Source organism: Vidua macroura, chromosome 4, assembly GCF_024509145.1.
Source record: "Vidua macroura isolate BioBank_ID:100142 chromosome 4, ASM2450914v1, whole genome shotgun sequence".
NCBI lineage: Eukaryota > Metazoa > Chordata > Aves > Passeriformes > Viduidae > Vidua > Vidua macroura.
The window spans coordinates 7,550,407-7,576,882 of record NC_071574.1 but is presented as its reverse complement, the minus strand read 5'-3'; the positions used below and the strand labels follow the sequence as shown (position 1 = coordinate 7,576,882).

At 35.5% G+C, this 26,476-nt stretch overlaps 1 protein-coding gene across 8 annotated transcripts in view; it reads left to right on the top strand.

The window, feature by feature from the left end:
• Positions 1–26,476, top strand: part of TTC29 (tetratricopeptide repeat domain 29) — a 191,435-nt gene that overhangs the window by 105,057 nt on the left and 59,902 nt on the right. For all 8 annotated transcript variants that reach the window (XM_053975826.1, XM_053975831.1, XM_053975828.1 and 5 more), the window contains 2 exons: positions 10,356–10,568; positions 13,195–13,280. In XM_053975826.1, the coding sequence (XP_053831801.1) occupies positions 10,356–10,568; positions 13,195–13,280 (299 nt within the window). The remainder of the gene's footprint in view (positions 1–10,355; positions 10,569–13,194; positions 13,281–26,476) is intronic.

Sequence of the window (26,476 nt, the reverse complement as noted above, 5' to 3'; positions counted from 1 at the left end):
TTCACCTGTGGGATAGGTGGCCCACATGCACCATCTACATTAATAGAGCTTTATGTCGTTATCTGTGCTGCAAGTCTGCCAAGCCCACTTAAATAGCAAATCCTCCGTAGTATAGTGTAGAAATAGTCTGCTTTACAATCTGATTGCATCATTGCAAACAGCTGGTAAATAAAACAAACCAGGGGGACAGCATTTGTGAAGAGAGATTAATTTCTTCCTCACTTCCTGTGGAGTGCAGAGCTGTCACTGATAACAGAATTGCTGTGTTTGAACAATCCAGCCCGTCTATTTAACTATGTTATGTTTCCCCCATAAAGCCTATGCCCAGTATCTGAGATCTCCATACCATTGTATCCACTAGGTTAGGCACTGGAAGAAGGCAACCCAAAATGAATCCAATCTCTTCATTCAGGAAAACAAAAGCAACTCAATTATCAGCTAAAGGATAGTTTTTTCTATAATTTTGTCTGTATTGGAGATTCTGTTCTGTAAGCAACTTATCTTGGTACCCAGTTACGTTTGTGATTTTTGATAAAACATGAAGCTTATCATTATTTTGACATTTATCATTGTGTCGACCAAAAAGAGGAAACATATTTAAAGATATATATTCCTATGTAATTTTTTTTTTTTATAGGAAGCTTGTGTGCTAGTTAAAACTGACCTAAAGGAGAGTCATAGTTCTAGAGATTTAAAGATTCTCTATCCTTTCAGACAGGAATCACAGGTTTGTTCTGCATTTATACAGTATCCTTTCCTCTGTGCTTCTACAGCATTTGTACTAGGTGATGTTTGGTGTGTGCTGTGATAAACTAAAGCTGGTTGAGAACATGCTGCTCCCTGGCCAAGTAGAATGCTGCTGTCTCAACATGTATAGCAAGTTCTGCCTGCCTTTCTGTCTGTCTGGAGTTTGGATTAATGTCTATCCTCAAGATACTAATTTTCTGAAAAAGTGGTGGGAACTTACTGTCCTATTGACTTCCTATCAAATTTGGTTGAAACTCACTCCAAAAGTAGTTGAAGAACAGGATGATCATATAGATTTGTTCCCTGTGGAGTCTATCCTAAAAGTGTCTCTTTGTACTGTTCATTATCTGGAGAGAACATACATATTTATATAACAGAAAAAATCCAGTAGTAACCAAATACCATTGGTTTATTGTGGTGCATATCCCAAACTATAAACTTCTCAGATTTATTCCTACTTGTGATTATTTTTTTTCCAAACAGCTTATCCAGGAAAAGGCATGCAGGACTAGTTTAGACCTAGGAACATACTCACTTGTTTCCAAATCCTTTGTCTTTGACTATATAAATGTGTTCCTAAATTTAAGTTATAAAGAGTCTCCACATCTTTAAAGACAGAAAGAAGCCTTCCGTTAATGGGACATGAAATTCTGCATACCCAGTTTGACCATTTAAGGTACTTCTAGTCACTGATTTTCATCATATCAACTGAAGCTAATTCTCCTTTGTTATTCTGCACTTACTCTATCTCATGAAGTGGTTATGCTGTTTTCTGATTGCTTAAGAATTGAATATGTAAGTTGGCTGGAAAAAAATTAATTGTAGAGCATAATTTAAAAAATTCAAGCAGCAAATTGCTAGGAGTTACTCTTTGGATATTCTGCTTTTCTCTGTCAGTCAGTAGCAGTCAGAAGCAGCCATAAATCTTTCTAGATTCTTGGGAGGACAGACTGAACAGGTTTATTAAGTAATTGAGCTCATCCTCCTGCAAGTGCACAAAGTAGTTCCCCAGCAAATGACATCTTATTATTACGGGGCTGTTACTGGTATTGAACTAGCAAGTACTACTATCTTGTTACAGAAATTAGGAATGTTTTCAGCTCAATCTTAAGGTCTAAAAAAGCTTCTGAATATGTAAGATGAAAGAAAAAGGGACCTGTTAAGTTCATATTCTTAATAAAATTATTTTTTACTCTTATTTTTAAAAGGTTTTGGTGGGTAATGAAGATATTTTAAATAAGAGAACTCAGGAAGAATTCTGTAGTAATCCTACTTCTGAAAAGAGATCCTGTGAAAATGTAATACTTTCTACATGATTTTACTTCAGTTGATTTAAATCAAGGTTTATTATTAAGCACAGTATAAATTCTTATTACACTAAGAAAAAGTAACTTTCCTTAATCCTTTCATGGTCACTCCCACTTTCCTGGCTTAACTCTTCAAATGGAGAATCTTTTAGTTCTGCTATAATACCTGGGGGCCGGTCTGTATTTTTGCTTTCTAATAAGCTCTTCAGAATATTCACAGCACTGCACAGGTGCTGATTCTAAGCTCTGTTACTTGCATTGTCATTAAAAGTTTTGACATATGAAAAAAAGATCCTAAATTAGTTTCCCTTACTGTGTGTTCAGTGATTGTAAAGTTCATTTTCAAGTCATAACACTACTGTAAAACACCTATGGCTTTTTACTTGAACTATGAAAGATGTATCAGGAATATTTTAGAAAAAACACTTGATGTGTGCTTGAATACAATATGTTGCACTCAGGTGAACTGTTTATATAGGAACTTCTGTATGAATCATATTCTAAATGTTTTCGGTATCCAATATTGCTCTGTTTGCTTTATGTGCATGTTCATAAGACTATGACATTTAATGAAGAGGTCTTTTTAAAGTATTGATAGCCATGAGTAAATTATACTGTGTTTGATCTGTGTTAAAGATTCAAAGTCCAAGATATTTGAATAGAACTTAGAATAAAAATGTAATTAGGTTACATCCCTAAAGTCTGATATATCTTTAAACAAGACTCCAAATGAAACTTTATTAAAACTTCAAATGAATTATTTCTTTGCTTTTCTAAATTCTTTTTCCCTCTCTTCTCTTTCATGTCTATTACTGACATTGCTGCTTGTATTTTACCTGTCTTTTCCAGGGTATTTTAATTATTTACTGCTTAATGACTAGTACTGAGATGAAGCTGCCCTCTCACTCACAGGGTTTTTTTTTTTTTTCTTTGCTTCAAAGCTTTGAGAAGTCTTGGAATACTGTAGCTGGACCAGAAGTTGGCATCATAAACTTTCCTGGAGGCAGTATTTCCTTTCAGTAATTGATAAAGGAGGCTGTTTCTAGAGGTGCCTTTCCAGTGTCACTGAGAGCTGCCAGGGTTGCATGTCCTCAGCCATTACCAATAATCTGGAGAAGCCATAGGTAAAGCAAACATGAAGCTGTTAATAAAAATATGTCTTGCTCTTCAGAGAATCCTTCAGGTTGGCTAAGATCTTAGCAGGTCATTAATCCAACTGCACTTCTGAAGTAAATCATCTGTACCACAGAACAGCTCCAGTGCTGAAGTGCTGCATCTGAGAATAAATTTATTATTGGAAGCTATGGAAAGTAAGGGGAACTGGGTGGAATCTGAATAAAATGTAAACACTGGGAAAAAAAAGTATTTAAACCAAGACAAGCATTTGACATGACTTAGCAAAAAAGTCATTTAGTGAAACTAATCTGCTTCAGTGTCTATTTAAAAATAATGATCATAATAATCATTGAGGTTAAATACCAATATAACTTGTTTTCATTATTTCTATTGCACTTTAAAAACTCCTAAGCCCTGAAAAACAGAATTGCAAAGGATGTACCATTCATCCCTGAGTTTTCTGCTCCCTTCCCTTTCTGCATTTAGATATCCTCCCATAGACATTGAAATATTTGTGAAACCTGAAATGGGAGCATCCCACTGAGTATGGGCCTGCTCTCATCCAGAGCCTGGAGCCTTACACTGTGAGCTTCCTGAATGCATTTTGCATCTTGGGTAGCCTTTGCATATTGAAAGCACTTTGATGCTCTGCAAGCATGAAAGAAGGCTTGAATAATACTGGGAAGCAAGAATTACATTCTCTCTAAAATGGGTGTGTGATCATTCAGCTAATGTTCAACATTGTTTCAAATGTTGTCCTCCACATTAAAATGGATATATATCAAAAAGTGTTCATTTATATATAATCAAAAAAATCAGAAGGCGGCATGTGACAAATACTGCTTTCATAAAATGTGTTAACCTAAAATGATAAAGGAATTTTAATTGTAAACCAGAATTTTGCATGTTGGTTCATTTGAATGTGAATGTAAGACAGACAAGTTAGTGGAATTTTCATCTGGGACCCGTTTGGTTGTCATTTCTCTTCCCCTTGCTGGTCCACAGTACACCATTCCCAAAGCAGCTGTCATTTCAGCTGCCTGTGGGAAAGCTCTCCTGTTTGCCACTCAGGAGTGCTGGCAGCAGAAAGGGAAGGGATTAGAGAGCAGCCAGGCAGCCAGAAAAACCAGCAGTATCCCTACCTTGTGAGGTGTCTCTGGGAGAACCCTTTAAGTAAGCCCTTTTTAGAGCAGGTTTTATATCCCAGTGTGCTGGTGGTGCGATACAGAATCTGTGAACTGTCCTGCTGTGGGTTCTACAGTCTGCACTGCCCTCTAGGTTTGTGTAGGTGTATTTTGAGTGCTTGAGCTTTAAGGCAAGTAATATAGGTCCTCAGAGGGCAAGACTACATATGCTCTAATGCTCACTGGATTACTACAGTTATGATTTTCTTTTCAGACAACACACATTTGTTTAAGTAATGTAAACAGAAATAATGTATCATCCTCTAAGGTGCAGTACCTAAGAGTAGCCTGGCAATCCTTCACCCAGAGAAGGGAAGATAAAATGCTGTCCTTTTGCACTGCAGTCAGTCCACCAGTGCTACATCTCAGGCTGCGTGAAGCTCAACTTTCCTTTTCTCTCTTCCTTTCTCCTTTGTGTCCTCAAGTGCTCTACTTCTCAGGCATGGCTTCAGCCTGCCTTAGGCAGCTTGGATTCCAGGTAAAATCTACTGGTGTATTGTCAAACTGGAGGAATGGTTAGAATACCCCATGATGAGCCAGCATGTTCATTGCAATATTCTTATGAACTGCCTACATCATTTTGCTAAAGCTCATTTTGCTAAAGCTCTTAAAGGTGGAATCTTAAAAAAAAAATCAGCTTCTCTAAAATAAATTCATATAAGGTTTTACCCATTATCTTAAAAATACTCGCTTTGATTATTGGCTGATGATGGGTTTTATTTGAGATGGATGTTAGAGAGTTACGAAACCACGAAATTTTATCTTAAATCCCTTCTGCAATTTTTTTTTCTTGTTTTTTCAGCTGGCACATGAATTCAGGTTGTTACATGTAAGAGCTGTCCCAGTGGCTTCTTTACAGTTCATTTTATCTCAGGAGTCCAAGGCGGTTCCACTGAATGAGAGATGTTTGCTGAATGAGAGCCTTGTTTTATATTTCTTCTGAACTCACCTCTCTTAAACACTTTTGTAACAATCTCTGTGGCAGACTTAAGTTATTTCAGCGTGAGTAGCGCTGTCATAATTAAACATAGAAACTGAGCCTAATACAAGTAGTTCAAGCAGTTAGACTGAAATGTAAGCATTTATCTTTTGAAAGATAATAGCATTTTTGGTTTTCATTACCATTAACTGATGCTTCAACCAGTTTTTGTGTTCTCATTGTATTGTGAAATAACTGATGCAAAAGATGCTCTAGATTAAAATATACTATAATATACTCAAAGTTTATTTTACCTTTAAGTTGTTTTAATCTACAGTGGAATATTTTCTGAAGCCCTCAAAAACTGTTTACAATTTAGAATTAAATGTGCTTCCTGCTTCTAGTGGTGCTGCTGAGGCAGGTTACCTAACAGGCCTGTCACTTTTCTTGCGCAGTTGTTTCTGTGGCATTATTTTCATTGGCAAATACACGAGCTGATAGAAAAGGAAATCATTAGGTGCTCTCAGTATAGCTGAGGCATGGAGCTAGAGCAGGTCAGTCACTGCATTTTGCAGATTGTGACATTTTAAATTACCTGTACACTACTGGAAGCAATCTGTGGACCTAATTAACATCTCACCTAATTAGAGTCAGGAATATATGTAGAGAATTCTAGGTACTTTTCACTGCCTTTATTTGTTAAATACCACATTATTCAAATTTGAGTCTCTAATTTCAGTATTGAAAACTTCAGGTTTGTGTGCTGTTTTCTTAAGTGGGAGTAACTTTTTTTTTTTTCTCCTTCAAGTAATCAATGCACTGCTGAATGAGTTCATTTTAATGCACTCAATCATGCCTCTAATGTTTGTAGCTTACGGGCGCAAGCATCAGTAATGCAGGAATGTTATATGGCTTTAGTTTGGGCCATTTCATAAAATATTCATGGAATCAAAAATGTGCATCAAAATAGCGGCTGGGAGAATTACATTTATGTGGCTGCTTTTATGGCAGCTTCACATTTAAACCCATTTGTGTTAATATCTAGTCAATCTTTCTACTTAAAAAAAAGGCAAAATAGTAGTCTCCATATATACCCCTTTTGGTTTGATATCTATTTTGATATAAGAAACCTGTATTTTTTGATTGGGTTTTAAGAAGGAGAATTATAAATTAACTTTTAGATTATCTAAAAGCATTTGTCTTCCATATTTACAAAATTGCATTGAATTATTTTGCTTAAATGAATAGTTTTAATTTGAAACAATTCACTGAAAACTGTAGCACAAATCTGCCAGAATGTCTTTTATTCATATATAATTGTTTAAAACTGGTTTTCTACTCCCAGAATTATATTGTGACAATGTTAGCCTCCCATATTTAAGATTAAGCTGTTGCTGATGGAATTTCCTTTGTTATGCCCTGAATTATATTAAACTAAAAAATTATAAGAGTGTAAAATTTTGGTAGTGGTAGTACATATGTTGTAAGAGTTACCATTCTGGTTTTTGATTCCTTTTATAAGAAGAGAAGAGAGACATCAGAGATTCTCCAACTCCGTTTGGTATCCACTGAGATAAATTCTTCATGGCAGTTTGAAAATAAATATGCAATTGCTATTAATGTTGCCAACTGAAAATAGCTTTACTGCTTTGTGTAACATTCTCCAAATAGATTTTTCAGACATGGATTTCCTAGAAACACCTTCTTGATTTTCTCTTTGAATTCCTAGAACGATAAAAAATACATTTCTGCAAGCTGTTTCAAGTGATTTTCTTACTTCATTGTTTTTTCTTCTCATTTTGCTTTTGTTGGTCTTTTTTTTTTTTCAGTTCATAATAAAAGTAATTTAAAACTCTGCCTTGTCACTGCCTAAGTGAGATATAAATGCTCTTATTCTTAGAAATGTTCTGCATTTGGCTAATTGCTTTCTTTTAATGTTTTTTCAAGATTTTCAGATGGTGTTCTATGTATGTCTGCAGCCAAAACTTGCAGCAGTTCAGTGTTTAAAAATTAGAATGCACTGGCCTGATCAGTTCCAGCTGAACTGATTCATGACAGGGACTAAACTCACCAGCCCCTGAAAATACAATTTTCCCACAACATTTGAGTTTCACACAAGCATTATGGGTTAAATAAATAGGCTGATGTGTCATTTACCAGTGGCAACAAAGGATTTCAGTGTATTTTCATGGAAGAATGAATTCCAAAGCCTAAAATGTTTTACCTTCCATGAATTAGAGAAGTCTCCAAATAGCTCTTTTTATTTGAAAGCGTCTTCAATAAGGAAATTCCCAGCCATGTAAGGGTTTTCATGTCAGGAATGCCATCTCTTCCTTGTTTAGGAAACAAGCAGGTATTTTGGCTTTCTGTGCATCACTTTCCTTTTGGCATTTCTGTGAGCAGATTGTTTTACATTTTACTGTGTAATCTGTCTTGCTAATTCAGTGAAGCCAAATGTAATATAGATCCGTTTGAATATTATGAAAAAAATCATATTACTTTATAATTTTGAAGCTTGGTGTAGACTGGTTGCTTCCAAAGAGGTTTCACTAAGATCTGGCATAAGTAGTGTTGGGTCACAGCTCTTAAGGTTAGGTCCTGAGAACTATGGGGGCATGGAATGTATGAGTTCCATTTCTAGTCTCACAGAAACTTTCTCAAGGGGATGCTGCACGAGGGGGAGCTTGGGTAGGAATCCCCACACCTGATAGTTCTAACAACTTGAACAGGAGTCCTTAAGATTGCAAGTTTTATTTACCTAAACAATGCGTACTGTGAAGTGATCATGTTACAGAGTCAAGAGAAACTCAGATACTGTTCAGCTTCATGGTGATACCATTAGTTAGTTTGCTGCTTCCCAGTCTTACTGAAAGTTTTTGAGTAACACATGAATCGAATTCTAGTAAAGGATCCATTACACGTGTAGTTTATCCCAATGACTCAAATGTATGATAATACCCTTTCAAAACGATAATCTATTTATTAATAGAATTTGGGGAAAATTCCAAGGAAGAGTGTGTGAGCTTATGAGAAACCAAGTGAACAAAATGCTGGCTCTACCTATTAATGTTAAATTTTAACTCTACTCTAAATCATTTGTTGCAAACCCAACATGAGCTTCTTCAATATCTTAAATCTGCCTTTAGCAACTTGGATAACTGGAATTCTGTGCAGTAAGAAGTTAGCTGAACTGGATAGACAAAAAATCAAATCGGAAACCTCTTGAGAATGGACAAGGGTTTTCATCTGGCTTTAGCAAATCTGCATGTCTATTTTCTGTTACATCTACTGTCAGGGACTCTGTAAACAACTTGTACTGGTTGTGATCATTTTCCTTTGCCTTTCTATTTGTGCAGTCTGATGTCAAGCATGTGATATTTTGGAAAGAATGTATAGAACTTTTCCTGTTTTCCCAGTGTTTTGGGCCATCTCTCCAATACCTAGGTAGAATGGAATTGAGTAAAGCTTGCTGACTCCCCTTTCACCTGGTACTGCACTCTTCAGCATCTGTTGTCTCATCTGGGATTCTTACATGAATTTTAGGCTGTAGAGCCATAAAATTATTTGTCTATGATACTCATTTAATTCCTTGCATCTTTGAAAGAGGAGTTTCTTGTGCTTGTCAGTTTTAGTTGAACTTGTTTTAATCATCAGAGAAACTTAATTTGAAAATAAATTTAATTCTAATAAAGATGAGTTATGTTTTATATTGCAAAGTTGAAAGCATGGTTATAAAGGGGTAACATATGCAAAAGACAATTCTAAATTGAGTTAATAAGAGAAATCTGTCATAGCTGTTCTCCTGCCTCTAGGTTGGCTAGAGGCCTGGGGAGATAACCTCATTTTCTCAAGGAATGCTTAAAGAAGATCCTCCTCCAAGCTTTTCTCCTTTCCTTTCTTATGACTGGGAAAGAACTTTTCTCCTTCCTGGTTCTTTTTGCAGTTTGAATTCAGCACTGTAAAAAAAGACTGCAAAACAGCAATAGTTCCTTGTGAATCACATCTCAGAAGAGGTGCAAACTGCAAATATATGAATGAACCTATTCTATGTTTTTTTTCAGCTGTTAATAGAAATACAGTTGATATATTGATGATCTATGGAACAAGATTCCTCCACCACACACAAACATATGAAGGCAGGGTCACATTCACCGTTCTCCCTGCTACAGGATAGTCTTTGCTGAACAAGATATTGTGACCAGAATGCTTTCTTTAAAATTATCTTTACTGTAAATAGTCTTATCTTACCTGCTTCCCAGCAATACCCATTATGTATGAGAAAAAGGTTTTCTGTTCTTTCCAAGAGCTTTGAATTTTCATTGTCCAGCAGGTATGGAAATCTAGATTGAATTTTACGCACAGAAGTAAATCCAGCTGAAGGTAGAGAAAAAATTACTTGAATGTGAAAATTAATTGAATTCTATCTTCAAACTTTCCTTTGCCTTAAAGATGTTTGAGTAACTTACATTTGAAGACCTTGGAGTATATTACTTCAGGCTCAATAATTAATCTATTGATGGTTAATGCTCTTACTAGATAAACTCACCAGACTTGACCTTGCAATAACTGTTGAATTAATTACTTTGCATGATAATTCTTTTTTTCATTGATTAATTTGTTTGAATGAAGGTTTTTCATTTTTCCCCACAGTTCTGATACCTTTATCCCCCACACTTCAAATCTTTCACCACAGGTTTTCATTATGGGAAAAGAAACCTGAGGAATGATTTCAGTTGTGATTATTTATGCATAGATGTGATTTTGATGTATGAGAACCACAAAGGCTTTGTGAATCTAGAATAAATTTATTTTCTAGAAGATCCTGACTTTGCATCCCTTTAACACTGGAAATTTAGAAAGGAAAGCTAATTAAAAATGTGATAAATTTAAATAAGAACATTACTGGGTACTGTGAAATTTGATTGTATTTTCCAGCGATCTGTGGGTTATGTATTGAAGAGTCTTGAAAAATCTGTGGGATGTTTGGCTGCAACTTATTTATAATGATAAAATTATTATAGACTACAAACTTTAACAATTTTTGATGATGCACTGATTTTAATTATGAATGACGTTTTTCAGGTCATGTCATGGAAGCTGCTGAGCATTTTGAAACATTTTATCAGCTAACAGAGGGCTCATCATGGAAGGATGAGACAGGCCGCACCTACACTTCACTGGCATGTCAGCATCTCTGGAGAATTTATACATTGCTAGCAGACAAAATGCTGGAAAATAAAGAACACCAAGAGGCCATCAAAATGCTAATAAAAGCTTTAAAAATGGCAAAAGAAGGTAGGTGGAAAACAATGCTTTCCCATTCCTTCATTCAATGATTTTGATTATGGGCCATAATTTTCCCAAGAGTAAAGTAGAAAGTGTCAAGGTTTTGAATGGGTGATTATTTCCTATGAAACTCAAAGACAAATCTATCAATTTCACTATGTTATCAATAACACTTGCAGATCTCAGTGAAGCAGAAATACCTTCTTGCTGACTACAAAGAAACTTTTAGGTTCCTCAAAGCTTTATCTCCAAAAAAAAAAACCCTGACAACCTTGTGGGAACAACAGTACAAAACTCTAAACCCATAATCAGAAAGTGAAGTCACTGATGGAAGCTGAGGTCATTGATTTTGATTGGCTAGTCACTGTTGATTTGGGAGTTTTGCTGGAAAAGTTACCTTTTCACTTTACATAGTCACTTTATACTTGAAAAAAAAACCAGGTTTTTATCATAAGCAAACAAAATTTTCTACCTAAATATGCATAAATACTATTAAACCTAACATAAAAAATTACAGAATCGCAGAACAGCAGAGGTAGGAAGAGAAACCTCTGGAGCTCATAAGGTTGTCCTGAGCAGGCTGCTCAGACTACATCCGGTCAGGTTTTCATATTTCCACAAGTAAAGTCACCATAATCACTCTGGAAAGATTTACCACTGTTCAAAGACCCTCACAATGAAGAAGGCTTTTGTTTAAATATTAATTCAATATTTGTCAGCAGATCCATTAGAGGTTTTTTAATTTAATAATGTATGCCAAACATATAATCTGTGACCAAGTCTTTGACTAGTAGTTGGAATAGATAAACTGTCAAAAATGGCAAAAAATGAAAATATTTTCCAAATTTAAAAGTAAGTTCTGCGGCAAATAACATTGTGACTGTATAGGTCATAATACAAGCTTGTAGTGTTTCCTACAGCTATCGTCTATAATATATGCTTAAATTACAGCAACACTTAAACTCTAAATATTAGGTGTAGTAACTAAAAGGACTGCTGTGAAATTACATATGAATGTCTTCTTAATGCTAGTGAAAACTGCTGGATATTAAGTGATTGTCAAAATGGATCTTACGTCTTTCCAAAACTTATTTTGACCAGGCAGGTGTTCTGGTTCCCTGTTTTCAAATTTCAAATCAATCACTTTCACAGCTTCCTGAGGCATGTAGCGCATATCACTATGCACAATATATGAGCTGTTGTTCTCTTTAAATTTAAGCTTTAGGAACTTCTTTCTGAGGAGTTCTCTAGTCCTCATTCCAGAGCCATACTGGCTACTGGATGTTATCTGTAATGTCCATCCTGTCCTTCTGGACCGTCATCTGTGTTTATGCACTTGAGGAATTAGGATTAGATATTACCTGCTTCGGACTGTCAAGCCCTCTTAAGCACGGAAGAATGTTCTTTATGTCTGTAGCAACTTTTAATTTACTATTCTTCTGTGAAACTGTAGTTCTGTATCCTCTTGTCTTATTATGCCTGTTAAGGGATATTGAATATTGGAAAAGACCATCAGGTTTTTTAGTTACAGGCTTTTAATAATCATGAGTAACATATTAAGTGCTATAGATAGAGCACTGCTATGGCCTCATCAATTATTATCATTCAGAGAGTTTCAGAACTAGGTGTAGGCTTCTGTGTGTTTGGACAGAAAATTCTACAACTGTAAGCAGACAATCTCCCTTTTCATTGCAACTGTATTTATTTATGTATTTTGCAAAATACCTTGATATGCATTTATTCTTCAGGTTGATTTTTCATTATTTATTGTGTTGGAGCAGATGGGTATTGAGCAACAGAAAAATTGGATTTTTGGCTATTTTTCATATAATTTCATCTACAGGGTTTCTTGTGGCTACTCATGTTCTGGAGGGAAATTTTTGAATATAACGTGATACTTTAAGAACTACATAATTAGTTTATACTTATTTTGGTATCAAATAGATTATTTTCTCTTGAAGGATCCATGCAAAAGAGCCAGCAAGCAGTGTTTGTTAGACTGGTATCAGTGAGATAAAACCTGGCATGGAAAGGTGGGATGCACCTTAGCAACAGCCTGTCCAGAATTTTCTTTAAGTACTGCTTGCAAGTATAAGTTATCTTTTTTTTTTAGCTATCTTACCCTACAGTAGCTAGTAAAACAGACAGGAAAATAAGAAAATTGGTCAACTAGTGGTTCTCTCTTGGTTTTTCACCAAGATTCACATTAGCAAAATGTGTGGGTCGAGATACAGTTTGTGTTTATATATTAAGGTTTATTACCTATTTCTACCCACTTTTATTTTATATTGAGTATATATAGAGAGACTAGGATAATTTTCTAATGTGAAGACACTAGGACCATGATTAAACGATTAATGTCAGAGAACCTTACACATGTTAACTTGATTGTACTTTATTACTGGAAGATATTTTCTCTGACTTTGATGAACTTCCTTGGTGAACTCCATAGACTTTATTTTTAATTACTACTGTATGTTTTCAGAAAGAGCAACATGGTGGGGGTAAGGAAAGGGAAAAATTTACTGCAGTATTTTAACATCTATATCGTATTTAAGAACCTGCAAGAACTGTCTATACCAATGTCATTTTGTTCAGATCCTGCTGGTAACTCTTCCTTTTACCCTTCCTTTAGGAGGTGATATAAAGATGCATGGAGAAGCAGCCTATTGCTTAAGTCTAGCATATCATTTTTCTGGAGAACATGAGACAGCATTAGCAGTAAGTTTATTCTTTGAGACTTGGAGAGACTTGGCTCATGGACCTTTCATAACTTTATGTAGTTTTGTAGGCAGGGATCCATGTGGCTCAAGCATTTGTGGTTATAATAAATTCCAGAACTGATTGAGTCCAGGTTTTCCTGCTTGGATCTGTAGAATTGACAGTTCAGGTTATATGTGACTAGCCTTCCTTTTCTTGTATATATGTGAATATCAAATAGTCTCTATTTATTTAGGTTTTTAAAACACCAGCTTTGCAAATTAGTTTGGTACAGTGTATTTGTGAGTAACAATGAAAAATATATTGGTTCACACACTGAGATTGTTTAAACATCAGTAATTTAGAGGAAATATTAATTGCTTTTGAAAAGCTGTAGTGCTGATGCAATTCCTGCTGTGGATACTTGAGTTCAAACTCCTCTTCTGATGTTTCCCTTGAGCCTTAATAATTCCAAGACAGTGGGAGCTCTGCATATGGAATTCTAATCTAGAAGGTGGGTTTCCCTGCTTCCTCATAGGTCAGTGTGAGAGGAAAGATAAGCAGCAACTTGATTCTTTTGTGCCAGTCATCAGTCACAGTCCTCCATGATCTTCTTAGAAATTTTCTGTGGAAAATAAATTTGAATATTTTGTTCATGATTATTGGAATTAATTTCTCTTTCTGTTTATTCTTGTAACTGCAGAATGACTCAGTATTCTATTAATGAACTTGTTTTATAGAGGTCATTCATTGTGGGTACTTGTTGTGATGGTTTTTGTTTTGTTTGTTTTTCTCAGAAGCAGACCAATAGAAGTCCCAGAATTAATTCAGCATGTGTATCAATATTACTTGCTTGGCTCTTGCAGTGCAGGAGGTGTTCTAGATTTCTGTCTGATTTCATTTTTGTTATGATTTTTTTAGAAGTTATTGACCACCGTTATACATTATTCTTCAGTGCTGAAAGTCCTATCTTCTGCATAAATCAATTGAATCCTGGAAAGGGGGAGCTTGTTCTCAGTGAATTGCAGTTAAACCTGTAGCTGAATGTAAAAATATTTAAAAACTAAAAAGCTCCAAATACTTTTATAAAAGTGTATCTAATAGTTAAAACAGCAACGAGAATATGATATTTGATCTTTTACAAGAAGGCAGTGTGATATAGACCAGAATTTTTTGTACTTCAGTTTATCTTGAATTGTTTTTTGCCTGACAAGTATGCTGGCATTCTTACCTGATCAACTTTTCTCAGACTCTCAGAAACTTAATTTAACTTCTCATTTCACATAATATACATAATATACTGTGTGAATTCTGAAGAGCAGCAAGATAAACAAATGTGCTAAATGAAGAAGCCTGCATCTTAATTTCTCCAGAATGTACAAAGGCTCAAACTACCCTTGAAAATGTCAAAAATATTAGTCTGAAACCCTGAATTTTTTAATGTACTGCTACTCATTTAAAATATGTAACCAATAGGTAGTACCTAATGTTTTCAGTCCTACAAAAACACCTGACAGTTAAGGAAAGCAATGTGCAAGGGCAAGAAGGTCTCTGTAGTACAAAAACAAGTTATATATTATGTTAAAAGCATAAAATGTTATTTTAACAGTAATGGAAATACCAATACCTTTTAGTGGTAATAATACAGTGGCATTTCCTAATATAATGGCATTGCCAATAATATTACATGAACAACTTTTAAAGTACTTTTGTTCAAAAAATGCACTGTGTTCTCTGGGATGAAGAAAAAGGGGTACAGTTTTAGCTCCTTTTGTCCTTTGCAGAGATCAATATAGGCAGCACTAAAATATCCACGGTTGACAGTACTGTTGAGCAGAAGTTGTCTTCACTCTCCAGTTGGAAATCATTGCCTAAATTTCCCCTTCTGTTCTCAGTTTAATGGTCTCTGTATCCAAGGGGAGCTCAGATGCTTACAGAGATGAAATCATTGCCTCCTGTTCCCAGGGGCCCACTGGTTATCATTACACATAACATGCAGACAATACTGCTAGGAGCCAGTTTGCCTCATGGTAATATGTAGTTCATCACCAGCTTCTGTAGCATGCTAAAGAGGTCTTGCCACACAGCTTGGGACTATTCGGATGTAGACTCAGGGGTCTCAGCAGTTATTTCCCTGCTTTGCATCAGTTTTCATCTTCTTTATCCCTTTGTGCCATGGTCCACCTCAGGCAGTCTCCTTCTAGGGGAATCTGAAAGGAGCAGCTGTTACAGGCACCATTTCCTCCAATTGTTGCCACTTGGTTCCTTTTGCTCTTTAGCCTCCCTCCCCCAACATGCACACACAGGATCATGCATATGAACTTGTTTCTCTCTCATTCATGTCTTCTAGCAGGGCAGAGAAGCATATGTTCAAAATAGTCATTATCTGATGCAGTAATTAAAGACTGAAATGATTAAGCTGCAGCCTATTCTATAAAAAAATGCAGTCACTTTGTATCAAATGGGCTGGTTTTGTTAGAGAAAGTTTTTTATTTGCTAGGGACTTGGTGTTTAACATGATTTGATTTGGTGTATAATCTGTATAAATAAGTTTAATTTGATTTGATATATATGATTGATTTCAGTGAAGCTACTCATGTAAAAATATAAGTGTGTGCAAGTTTAAAAGCCTGAGAACTAATTACGTTCAATAACAGTGGGGTATGCTCATAATATTTTTCATATCGTCTGGTTTCTGATTTTATAATCAAGCCTAATGGTTTTACAACAAAATATTAATAGTTTGCATTATATAGATTTCATCTTAAACATTATAGATTTTGTCATGGAGAGTTCTCCATCTAGGCTAATTTTAAAGTACAAGTTACTTGTTTTGTTCTCAGACTCATTATGCAAGCAGAGTATTAAGTGAAATATTTCTGTGTCATTAGAAATCTTGCATAAGGTGTTACAATCTAATGTTTGATGTGGATTTTTTTTTCCTTAGACTGGGCTTTCAAGAATTCTTTGAAGTATAGTGTACAGTGGATTTTTTCTTTTTCAATTACAGTTGCGTCCCAAATCATTAGGAAAAATCCAGTCCGAACCTCCTGTTAGGGTTTTTCCTAAGTGTTTGTTTATTTTGGATATTGAATCCTGTGCTTCAGATATGTTACACATTTAAATAATAGAGACAGTGTTCATGAGTACTGAGACTCATGCCAAACTAAATGTGGTAATTTATGACATAATGCTGTCTGCATGAATTGTCAGAATTACGATACACAAGCCACAGGCATAAAATTATCAAGAAAATTTATGAACTTGCAAAGACATCTTCACGTTCAAAATGACCCTGTTACAGCAATCCGAGGTGATTGATGGCCATAAACTTAATTTCTGAAAAAGTCTGCGTCAAAACAACTGGGAATTTTGTCTCTTCTCATGTAGCTGAGGAGAATATGAGTGAGGTACAGATATTCTGAATTTGGTATGTACAGTATATTTTATCTGATTACATCTGCTAAATCTCATTATATGGATTGTCCCCATATGGATGGATGGATGGGTGGATTTGGTAAATCAAAGAGGATCTTAGCAAGTAAAAGAATTCCAAAAAGTAGAGTGGATGTTATTCTCTTTTCTCTCAATTATTGAGTAAGGTTGTTGAGAAGAATGAGCATATGAAGTTAGAAGGCTGAAATTCAAGTCAGTGGTGTCTGCATAGACCACTGAGTTTGAGTTTAAGCTTTCATTATTGTTACCTCCAAAAAAAACCCTCTCCAGTGGGGACTCACAATACACATCCAAAGATACTCTTCAATGGAAATTATTTCAAACTTCCTTCTTTTAAATCAGACATATTGTCCTTTATTAATGCCTAAGTGATCTTTAGCCATTAGTAATGAAGTGTAACATTTTCAGCTTAGCAAATGTCATCACATGCTTGGAAAAACATGTTAGCATACCAGTTTAAGAAGTCTCATCATTCCTAGAGGCTCCACTTTCATTGAAGTGATTTTTAAACTGTTTTTAAAACTGTATTCATATAGGAATTTAGTGGTTTTCATATCTGAGGAATAAAACCCCAAAACTTTGAGCCTTCTTAGAAGGTAGGCACTTCTGATTGATCTTGACACTGACAATAGATTATGTACAAAGAAAGGAGTGGCCCAATTTTGAAACTGATTAAATTTCATGTTTCTGAAGGGTCCCACTGCTGCTAGACACTGGTGAAGATAATACAAACAAAATTATGTGAGAGGATTAATATTGGGAGTGAATTTTGTCATGACAAAATATACTGACTCAAATGCTGAGGGAATTAAGAAATTAAAAATTACTTGCGTTGACAATACTAAAGAAGACCTAGAACTTCAGGAAAGAGATGAATGTCTGATCATTCAACTAATTTTTTTATTGCTAATTCAGCACCTAATTCTTAAAGTAAAGGACAATTCTAACTTTTTATTTGGGCATGAAAGTTAACTGTCTCTTAGTGAAGGAAGGAGTTCTTTTGTTGGTTTAAGGTAAATAAGATTTTTCCTATCTTAACCACTTTCTTGAAAACCTGCAGGGAAAAGGGTTCTGATTATGAGAAGCAGCAATGCTACTTTCCTTGAACACTTTTCTGTACACCACACAGTTTGGCACCTTGGTGTTATGGTGTCCACTACAATTGCCTTGAAACATGGTGTCATTTTCCTTTTGAGTCTATGGTTCAGATTGCATTTTGCTTGGTTAATGGCAGGACAAAAACTCCCTTCTGTAATGTGGATTTTTGTCAAAATAAATGTGCCACAAGAACATCCTCTGCAAGAAAACACTCTTAAATGCAGTCCTGCTGCAGAATTACAGTGGTCTAGTTATACAAAAAATATAGAGCAGAAGAAACAAAAAATATTAAATACATTAAAAAATCTATTACCTGATGATAAGAAAAATAACAATTCCATGTTTTCCCACAGCAACAATGAATGTTCTAGCAACTTGTTGATATTGACCCTACTCCTCATGAGTCCCGTGTCCCATAAGAATGGCTACCAAAACACCATGAATGGTTGGATTTCCATCTCATCCATTACCATTATCAATTTATTCATTCATACGCCCCAAAAGAGTAGGACTATTGCAGTGAGTTGAAAGTTTGAGTGCTCAATCCATTAGATAAATCTTTTCAGAATGTTAGAATTGTCTGACCAGTGGTGTTCTCAAGAATCTGAATACAAGTTGGTGACAAAAAGTTTAAAACCTCAGTTTTAAATAGGGCTATGCCTGGATGACATTGTTTTGTTTATTTCTACTTCTGAAACGTATGAAAGTTTCTTCATTTATATATATTTATATGATTATGTAGCCTTACTTAAAATATATATATTAAACATCCTGCATTTAGAAGTTCTGCTATTTAACATATCAAATGTGGTTTCCCAAAATTCAAAATCTCTTTTTGGTAATATTTTGACTCTACTTCAAAATGATAAATTGTAATATTTTATCATTATTTGTTTATTATTTTATTATTGTCTTACACACATGCAGGCACTTAAGACACACTTTCTGTATGAGTAAGGAAAAGGACTGGAGGGGAGTTCAGTGCAGCACTAGTTAAAGTATATTTACATCGTAATAGAGGTTCTATGATCAAGAGAATTGTTTGTATAACTCTGAATTATTTCTGAGAAATTGTTCCTAACTGTTATGCTTGAACTCAAAAGAAGCAAACTGCCCTTACTGGGGGTTTGCTCAGCTTTAATATCTTGAAAAGTTGAGGACAAAGCCATAAAAATTCCTTAAACTGCTCTACTAGGGAATAAGAATATCTTTACATCTGGTTTTCACAAGGCATGGTGGGCAGAGCATTTGGCAATCACAGAGCCTCAGCTCAGGTCTCACCTTGTTGGTGTTGCTGCTGGGATGGAGCAGCCTCTGCATGCTCCTCTGCTGCTTTGTCCAATGCAGGTGGCTCTTCCTTGTGCTTTCCCAGGCAGGTTGGCAACCAGACTGGGGACACAGCTAGACAGGGTCTGCTTCTGGAAAAGAAGGTTACAGTTAGCTTGTCCTGACTGAGATTTCTGAAACTCCAATCACTGTCTTCTGTCAGTTACAGGATGTGATTTAGGCATTTTCTCTGGAATCTACTGGAATGTTTTTAGAGTAGCTAATAAAATATGCTTCTTTATTTCATGTTCTCTGTTTTTCCTTTTATTTTTTTTAAGCACCTGCCAATGTAAATTTTCCCCTCATTTCAGTCCCACATTGGCTTTCTAGCTTAGGTGTGCTATACCTCAGACCCTAAATGCTGTACATAATTGAAGGAAAGGTATAGCTACAGCATGTCTAAATCCATAGTTTGTTATCTGATAACAGTAACATACAAGATCTTAGGAACTGCCAGCCCATTAGTGCACTTCCATTAGTGAAACTGCACATTCTATACCCAGGGCTGTAGCAAATGGCTGAGGAACTGCAAGAGAAATTTTCTAATTTTGTTAGATAATCTACTTAGAGAAGTCAGACTCTTAATGTGTTGTGATAAAGGAAACATTTGTACCCACACTGTACAAATTCAGGAATTTCAGTACTTAAATGCAAATGTATTCATAATCTGGGAGGTTTTGTTTTCCATTGTATAGTTAATTCTAATGAACAGATTGTAAAAAAAAAAATCCGTAAAGTAAGGCTTTTAAAATTAGATTGGTTTCTCAAATTGGTACAGTTCAAGCTACAGCAATTCACTTATTAAATATGTGTTTAAATTTCAGTTCAGTTATTCTCAATGACTTTGGGGAGACAAGTCATATGTTCAGGTATTAACAAATGCTTAACAACTTTGCTTGATCAGAACCATCGATAGCTAAATTGGAGAGTAGGTCTTGATTCAGGCATTAGATCTTGAAGAATTTAAAATTTATCATTTGATAGATAAATAACCTGAGAAGTTAAAACAGTGAGGCGTGTCTGTGTAAAACTGAGAGCTTGGTGCCTCTTTGCTAGAAGCAATTTGTTTTGCTGTTTTGCTTTCAGCTTATGTATTATTTCAGAGCTGATCAAAAGAATTGGTAGCAAAGTGTGAAATAAATTGTACTTTGAAAGAAATCGATTTCACATTCCTTGGTGCTTTAAATGATTTTAGTAATATTAATATTTAAAATATTTCTGTCTGAAATCTTTTTATTACTGAATATACCAGTAAAGGTCCCCATTTCATTCAGCTGTTTTTCATACTAGTATATTACACAGTAAACATTGTAGAAATACTATATTTTAACACTGAAATGGATGCAAAAGATCTCAAGTGTCTATTGGCATCTAAATGACTCAAGTTTTATTCAGTCAATAAGAACAGTCTATTAATCCTTTTACTGCATTACATGGTTAAAACTTGAAGAATATGAGATTTTCAGCTGAACGAGATCACTTCCTGAACTTCTATATTAGTTTGCAAAAAAGTACCCACTGTGTTATCTGATTTAAATTGATTTTATACTTTCCTAGTTTATCTCTGCAGTTTTTACCATTGTTATGCAAATTTAACTGTTTGCTTGTTTTTATGCTTGCTTCCTTGCTTTTATCTAGAAAAACTTGTGTAGTTAAAAATATCTGTTCAAGATATTAGTAAGTATGAAGCAGAATATTTATGGGTGTTTTGTCTAAGAAGTAATGGGCATTTAAGCATGCAGGTATATATATTATGATAGTATTGTCTTAGCAGGCTGCAGTGATCTGACAGCCAGGTACATTCACGTAGACAGAACAATCTTATAAAAGCAGTCCAGACATCTGGATCACAGTCCTGCTATACAAAAACATTTCTTAACAATTCACATTATTGCACTTACCCCAATTTCCAGTCCTGTCCACCCTTTTCTCCTTGTTTCTTCCCCCTGTTCTGCCTTTGTCTTTTATGTACTTGCAGAATCTCACTTTTCCTTTACAAGTCACCTCCATCTGCTTATGTGTCAGAGTGGCCCTGGTGCCACACATCACATAGAGGAATTCTCAAGATGAAGGGCTGTATTCACATCACTACTTCTGTCTCAGCACTGTTTCATGCTTGTCACTGCTCAGCACTCAGCGCCACACTGCCTTGTTTTGTCAATAACCATTTATTTGTTGCTGGAATAGTAGCAACCATTACATCTGACCTCCCTGTTTCATCAATTATGAATAGATTATTGGATGTGAACATCTGCAAAAGCTTGCTGTTGAACTTACCTCCTGGCTGGGATTAGATAAAGTATTAAACTGTTGTTTATTGTCAGGCCAAAACTCTACTGGGAAGCCAGGGAATTCCAGGACTAGCAGACTCCCATCAACAAGCACCAAAAATTGTTTAGTATTGCCACTGTTTCCCATAAGATCGTAGCCATTTATTATTTACACTTATTACTAGTTGTTATAACATACTTGATAAAAGCTCTTGGCAGGCACAGTGTTTCCAGCTATTGTCACATCTGTCAGGATGGAAAAGATACATAAACTGTTTTTTCCTCTTATATTGCTGTTAAAGGGTAACAGATGAAGCTTCTTCACTCCAGACTGTTAAGCCATGCTTTATTTTGAAGGAATATGTCAACAATGGCTGGCTTGGAAAACATTACGTTCCTGTCCTAAATATAGATTGCAGTAACCTTTACTAGGGCAATGTCTTTTGCAGTGGATATTTCAAATTGTACAATAATAGTGAATGAAAATACTTGGATTTGATGTACGCATAGTTTTTTGCTCTGAAGGACCTGGGTGACTTTTTGAATTTTTTTCAAATATGAATGAATAAGAAAACCCTTTATTAGGTATAGGAAATAATAAAATTATTACTTCCTTCCTGCAAAGTTGTTGTTTAAAGAGTCAGACTTAATATAATTATTGGTGGCACAGAAGTCCAGAATTAAGGACAATAAGACAGAAACAAAAATTAACCTTTATTCAATCATCTGTACATTTCATCTCTTTTAGCTTTCTGTGCAGCAAAATGAAGCATACAGGGTGAACTCCTGACCTCGTGGAAGCCAATAGAAGTTTGAAATTACTCTAGGGAAAGGAACCTTTTCAATTAGTTACTTGTATTTACATATCATCCATTCAGAATCAAAGCAAAATGTACATGCCTTGAGTATTATATGAAGCAGACAAGACTTGATACAGGCAAAGAGCCTTAGGTCTGATATTGATAGACTGTTAAGGAAGGAGTGAACTGTTTGTCTTCCTCCCTTAATCCTTCAAGCAGATGCACACACAAGTAACCTGAAGCATGTATTGCCAAGTGTTTGTAGAGCATGAGGGTAAACACTGCACTTGATAGCCCAGTAGATCACGGGGAGGAGGAGTGTGATCTGCATTAGTTACCCACAGGGAGAGTGGAGCCAAGCAGCACCTCAGTGATAGCCATGTCCTAGCTCTGGAAAGTCTTCAGCAAGGGTGTTTCCCTTTGACATTTGACTTGGACAGACTTCTGGATAGATTAATATTCAAAGGACTGAGTTGGTGAATTTTAGTTATGAGTAAAGAAGAAGTAACAGTTTAGTCAAATCAAGGAGTGCTGTCTCTTTCCTGGGTGTGGCACCCAGTTTCTGTATCCCTGGACTGCGAGCATGCAGATGGAATATGTGCAGCTTCTACCCTGGATGCTCACAATGCCTGAACACATTTAGCATTGCACAAACTGTGGCCTGCCATTCAGTTGATACTGGTGTGTAATATTCCTGGGATCAATGAGCTCTGCGCATTGTGATCAACACATTTCATGAACAATACCCTTTTCTTTTGCTGTCCAACCTCTCCCAAGCTGTGTTTTGGAAAAAAATAAGAATACATCTGGGTTTGTATTGTGAAATTTTTCTTTAATCTTACTCAGCATGGCCACAGGTGTGTAACCACTCAAACTATGGTAATAAAGACTGCACTTTTTTGTAATTTTTAATTATGCATTTCTGTGGCAGCTACTGGTCAGAGCTCACTGAACTGCAGAGTGCCTATGCATACAATTCTATTGTCTCTTATTTTCACTGGACTATATCAAAGTGATTATTTAGTATCCATCAGAACTACGTTTTTTTTTCTGAAAGTATTTAAGAGGTACAAAGTAGTATAAGTCCTGTAGTCTCACTCTACTGCGTTGTCTGTCTACCAATACCTATTGTTGGCTTCAGAAAAATACTGTCAGATGCTGCTAGCCAGGCTGGGCCTTAGCCTGCCACTGCAGTGCCTGTCAGGAATCATTAGCTACTGATCTCTTTGACTAATGGTCCAGTTGATTGTCTGATTCATGTTCAAGATCTGTAAATGAGGCAGAAGCATCTTTCCTGCTCACCAGCTGTGAAATGGCTAAACACAGCTAGATTTGCAGAAATCAAAATAAATGTATTTCCAATAAAGTTTGGCAACAATATCAAATCTAAAGCTGAAAGCAGAACTATGGTTTTGTGTTTTTTAAAGTTACAGTATTATAAATCAATGTTATCTCATCCTGTGCTTGTCAGAGAAATGTATTTTACCAAAACAGTGAAATGCTGGTAGTAGCATTAATCTTGTGTTGAGTTGGATAGATGTTCTTTATTCGACATAAATTCATACTTTCAATATTTTCTCTTTTGTCCATTATCCCCAGATGTACCAGTGTTCAGCAGAGTCTCTGTGCTTTTATCTGAGTCCTGTGTATGCTAATGGGGTGTGTGTGCATGTTTTTGTGTACATATAAAAGAATTACAGGTGTGACAACAATAAAAAATAAAGGATGGGATTTTGGATGGAGGGGGTTCTTGGGGGAGGAGCTCCTGTATCTGTTTTATATTAATGGAATAAGCCCTGGAGGGTCAGCCTGGCATAATGCCGAGATAACTGAGAAGTAAATCTGGGCCTGAGAGCTCACTAAAATTTTTCTTGGAAAAGTAGGTTAACATGAAATACACCACTAGCTAGAGAATTAGTGTGAGAGCCATACCACAAACAGGCTCTAGTTTGTGGATTTAAGCAGAGCTTAATACTTTATTTTTACACTGTAATTGTAGACACAACAGACTTACAAAGACACTGAAAGAGAGTTGATTTTTGTGAATGGATCCTCCTACAGGAGCTATCCTGTTACATGGAAGACAAAGTTGAAGTTCAACTTCTACCTGCTCACATCCTGCACAAAGGAGGAAAAGTGATTGAACCCCACTGTTCATTTCTGTATTGGACTTTGACTTTCATGTTATTTGGATTTTTTAAGCTAGTGTTTCTACAAACCCACAGAAGTAAAATTTTTGAGATAGTCAATGTGCTTAGTCACATTGATCCAAAAACGAATCTGTGACCAGAATCGGTGTGTTTTTTATCATTGTTATGTTGTTAAGTTTAGGTTACATTTTTATACAGAGGTAGAAAGAACTGTACATTATTCTAATCTGTTCAACCTCATATACAACAGTCTTTTCCCACTAATTGCTAGGAGTATCAAACTGTCTTTGAAACAATGTGGAAATTTTATAATTTTATAATGGAGTCTAGCATGATCAAGATAAATCTACTGTAATAGCTTCCTTCCTCAGAACTCTTTGTACATGGCTAATTCTAAAAAACAAACAAACAAAATATAAAGGAAAAAAAAACAGACATTTTACCCCTTCAGTAACTCTAAATATCTGGAAACTTAGTCTAAGTTTTGAAAAGGAAGTATAGCTAAATGTGTGTAGTACCCAAACTGGTTTTAATATACATTAGCAGTATAGATTCTTACATAGTCCCATTCAATATCTATGTACACATTGTTGTATATTTTTATTAATGAATATATGAATTAATGAATCATTACAAAGGAAATTACCAAGATGACATTTTCAAACACAATATTTGCTATAAAATAATGTAGCAGAAGCATCTTACCTTAATAAGATAGATTTTCTTTTGCTATCTGATTTTTTCCCATCCAGTAAAACTGCACATTTGTGTAGGAATTTTCAACAGTAATTATTAATTATTCCACGTCTTCCTTGGATGTCATTTTCCCCTGCGCAGAATGGCCAATATGTGTATATATATTAAAAATACCATTTTGTGGCTACACTTCTGTCTAAAGGCAAACTTCTCATTGGGAACCTATAAATTCCATTAGATCCAAATGGTAACCAATGTTCTCAATATTTATCTACTTCCCAGAGAACTGATAGATGACTGGCAGAGCCCTTCCCACTCAATACTCTCTGCCACATGCATGTCTTTTCCTGTGTGGTATCCACAGAAAGCCAGTTAGATGGATTGGTTTTTCCTATCTCATAAAAATAATCAGGAGAGTTTTCCTGTTCATTTGTTGGTTTTAGGTTTTTTACAGATTCTGGCAGGCATCACTGTGTTGATTCCATTTGATTTTTCAGCATGTGAACTTTATAATAATTTTCTTGTTTTATATGAAAAATTTAAAATGTGCTGTAATTTCAAGAGACTCTGGGTGAAATCCTGTAATGCTAATGTGTTTAACCATCATTTTAACTTGTTCTACCTTTTCCTTTTTCTCTATCCTGAAATCTTTCTGGCCTGAAATGTTTCTATCCTGAATGTTGAAGGTTGGGCATACATCACAGAAGAGGAGAACCCTCTTCACTTCTTTCACATAAAGGGATACTGGGCAGTTGTGGCATCCAGAGGTGCACAGCTCCTTTCCATCAAGCCCCTGTGTCCCTTTCTGTGTCCCCATGTGTTACCTGAAGCTGGAGGAGTCATTTGAAATACAGACATAAAGAGTACATTTTCTGTGGTAATTTATCAAGATTTCCTCCCTTTCATGGAGATGATTTAATTAAAGTACTTCCCTCCTTATTTAGAATGAAATATCTGATTTGTGTAAAGTAGTAGTAACCTGGGACCAAAATGAGCACTTTTCATCAATATGAATGAGGGGCTTTATTTATTTACTTCCTTCTTTCTTGCAGCTGTTGCAGCAATGCAATGAACCAACTTTTTACTTCAGCTATGCTTTGTATGATTTTTCCTTGAGTTTGTCTGTACTTTGCCGGCTTTTTGATGTCTTTAGTAGAAAAAAAATGTACAGTAGCCAAAGCCTTAGGTTTCTAAGTAACCTTTCTGTGCCAGATAGTAATGACTGCAGGACCTGTATCCAAGTTTAATATTGTAGAGGCCAGTTTAAAGTAGGAGCTATTTCAGTCCAGCACATAATATTTGTGACACCTCCTGACACTCTAATAGCAGGTTTTCTAATATGGGCACGATTATTACAACAAATGCTGTAGGTCCCCTGAGTTAAATGCAATACCAAGAATTATTTCTCAGACACCTGTGTG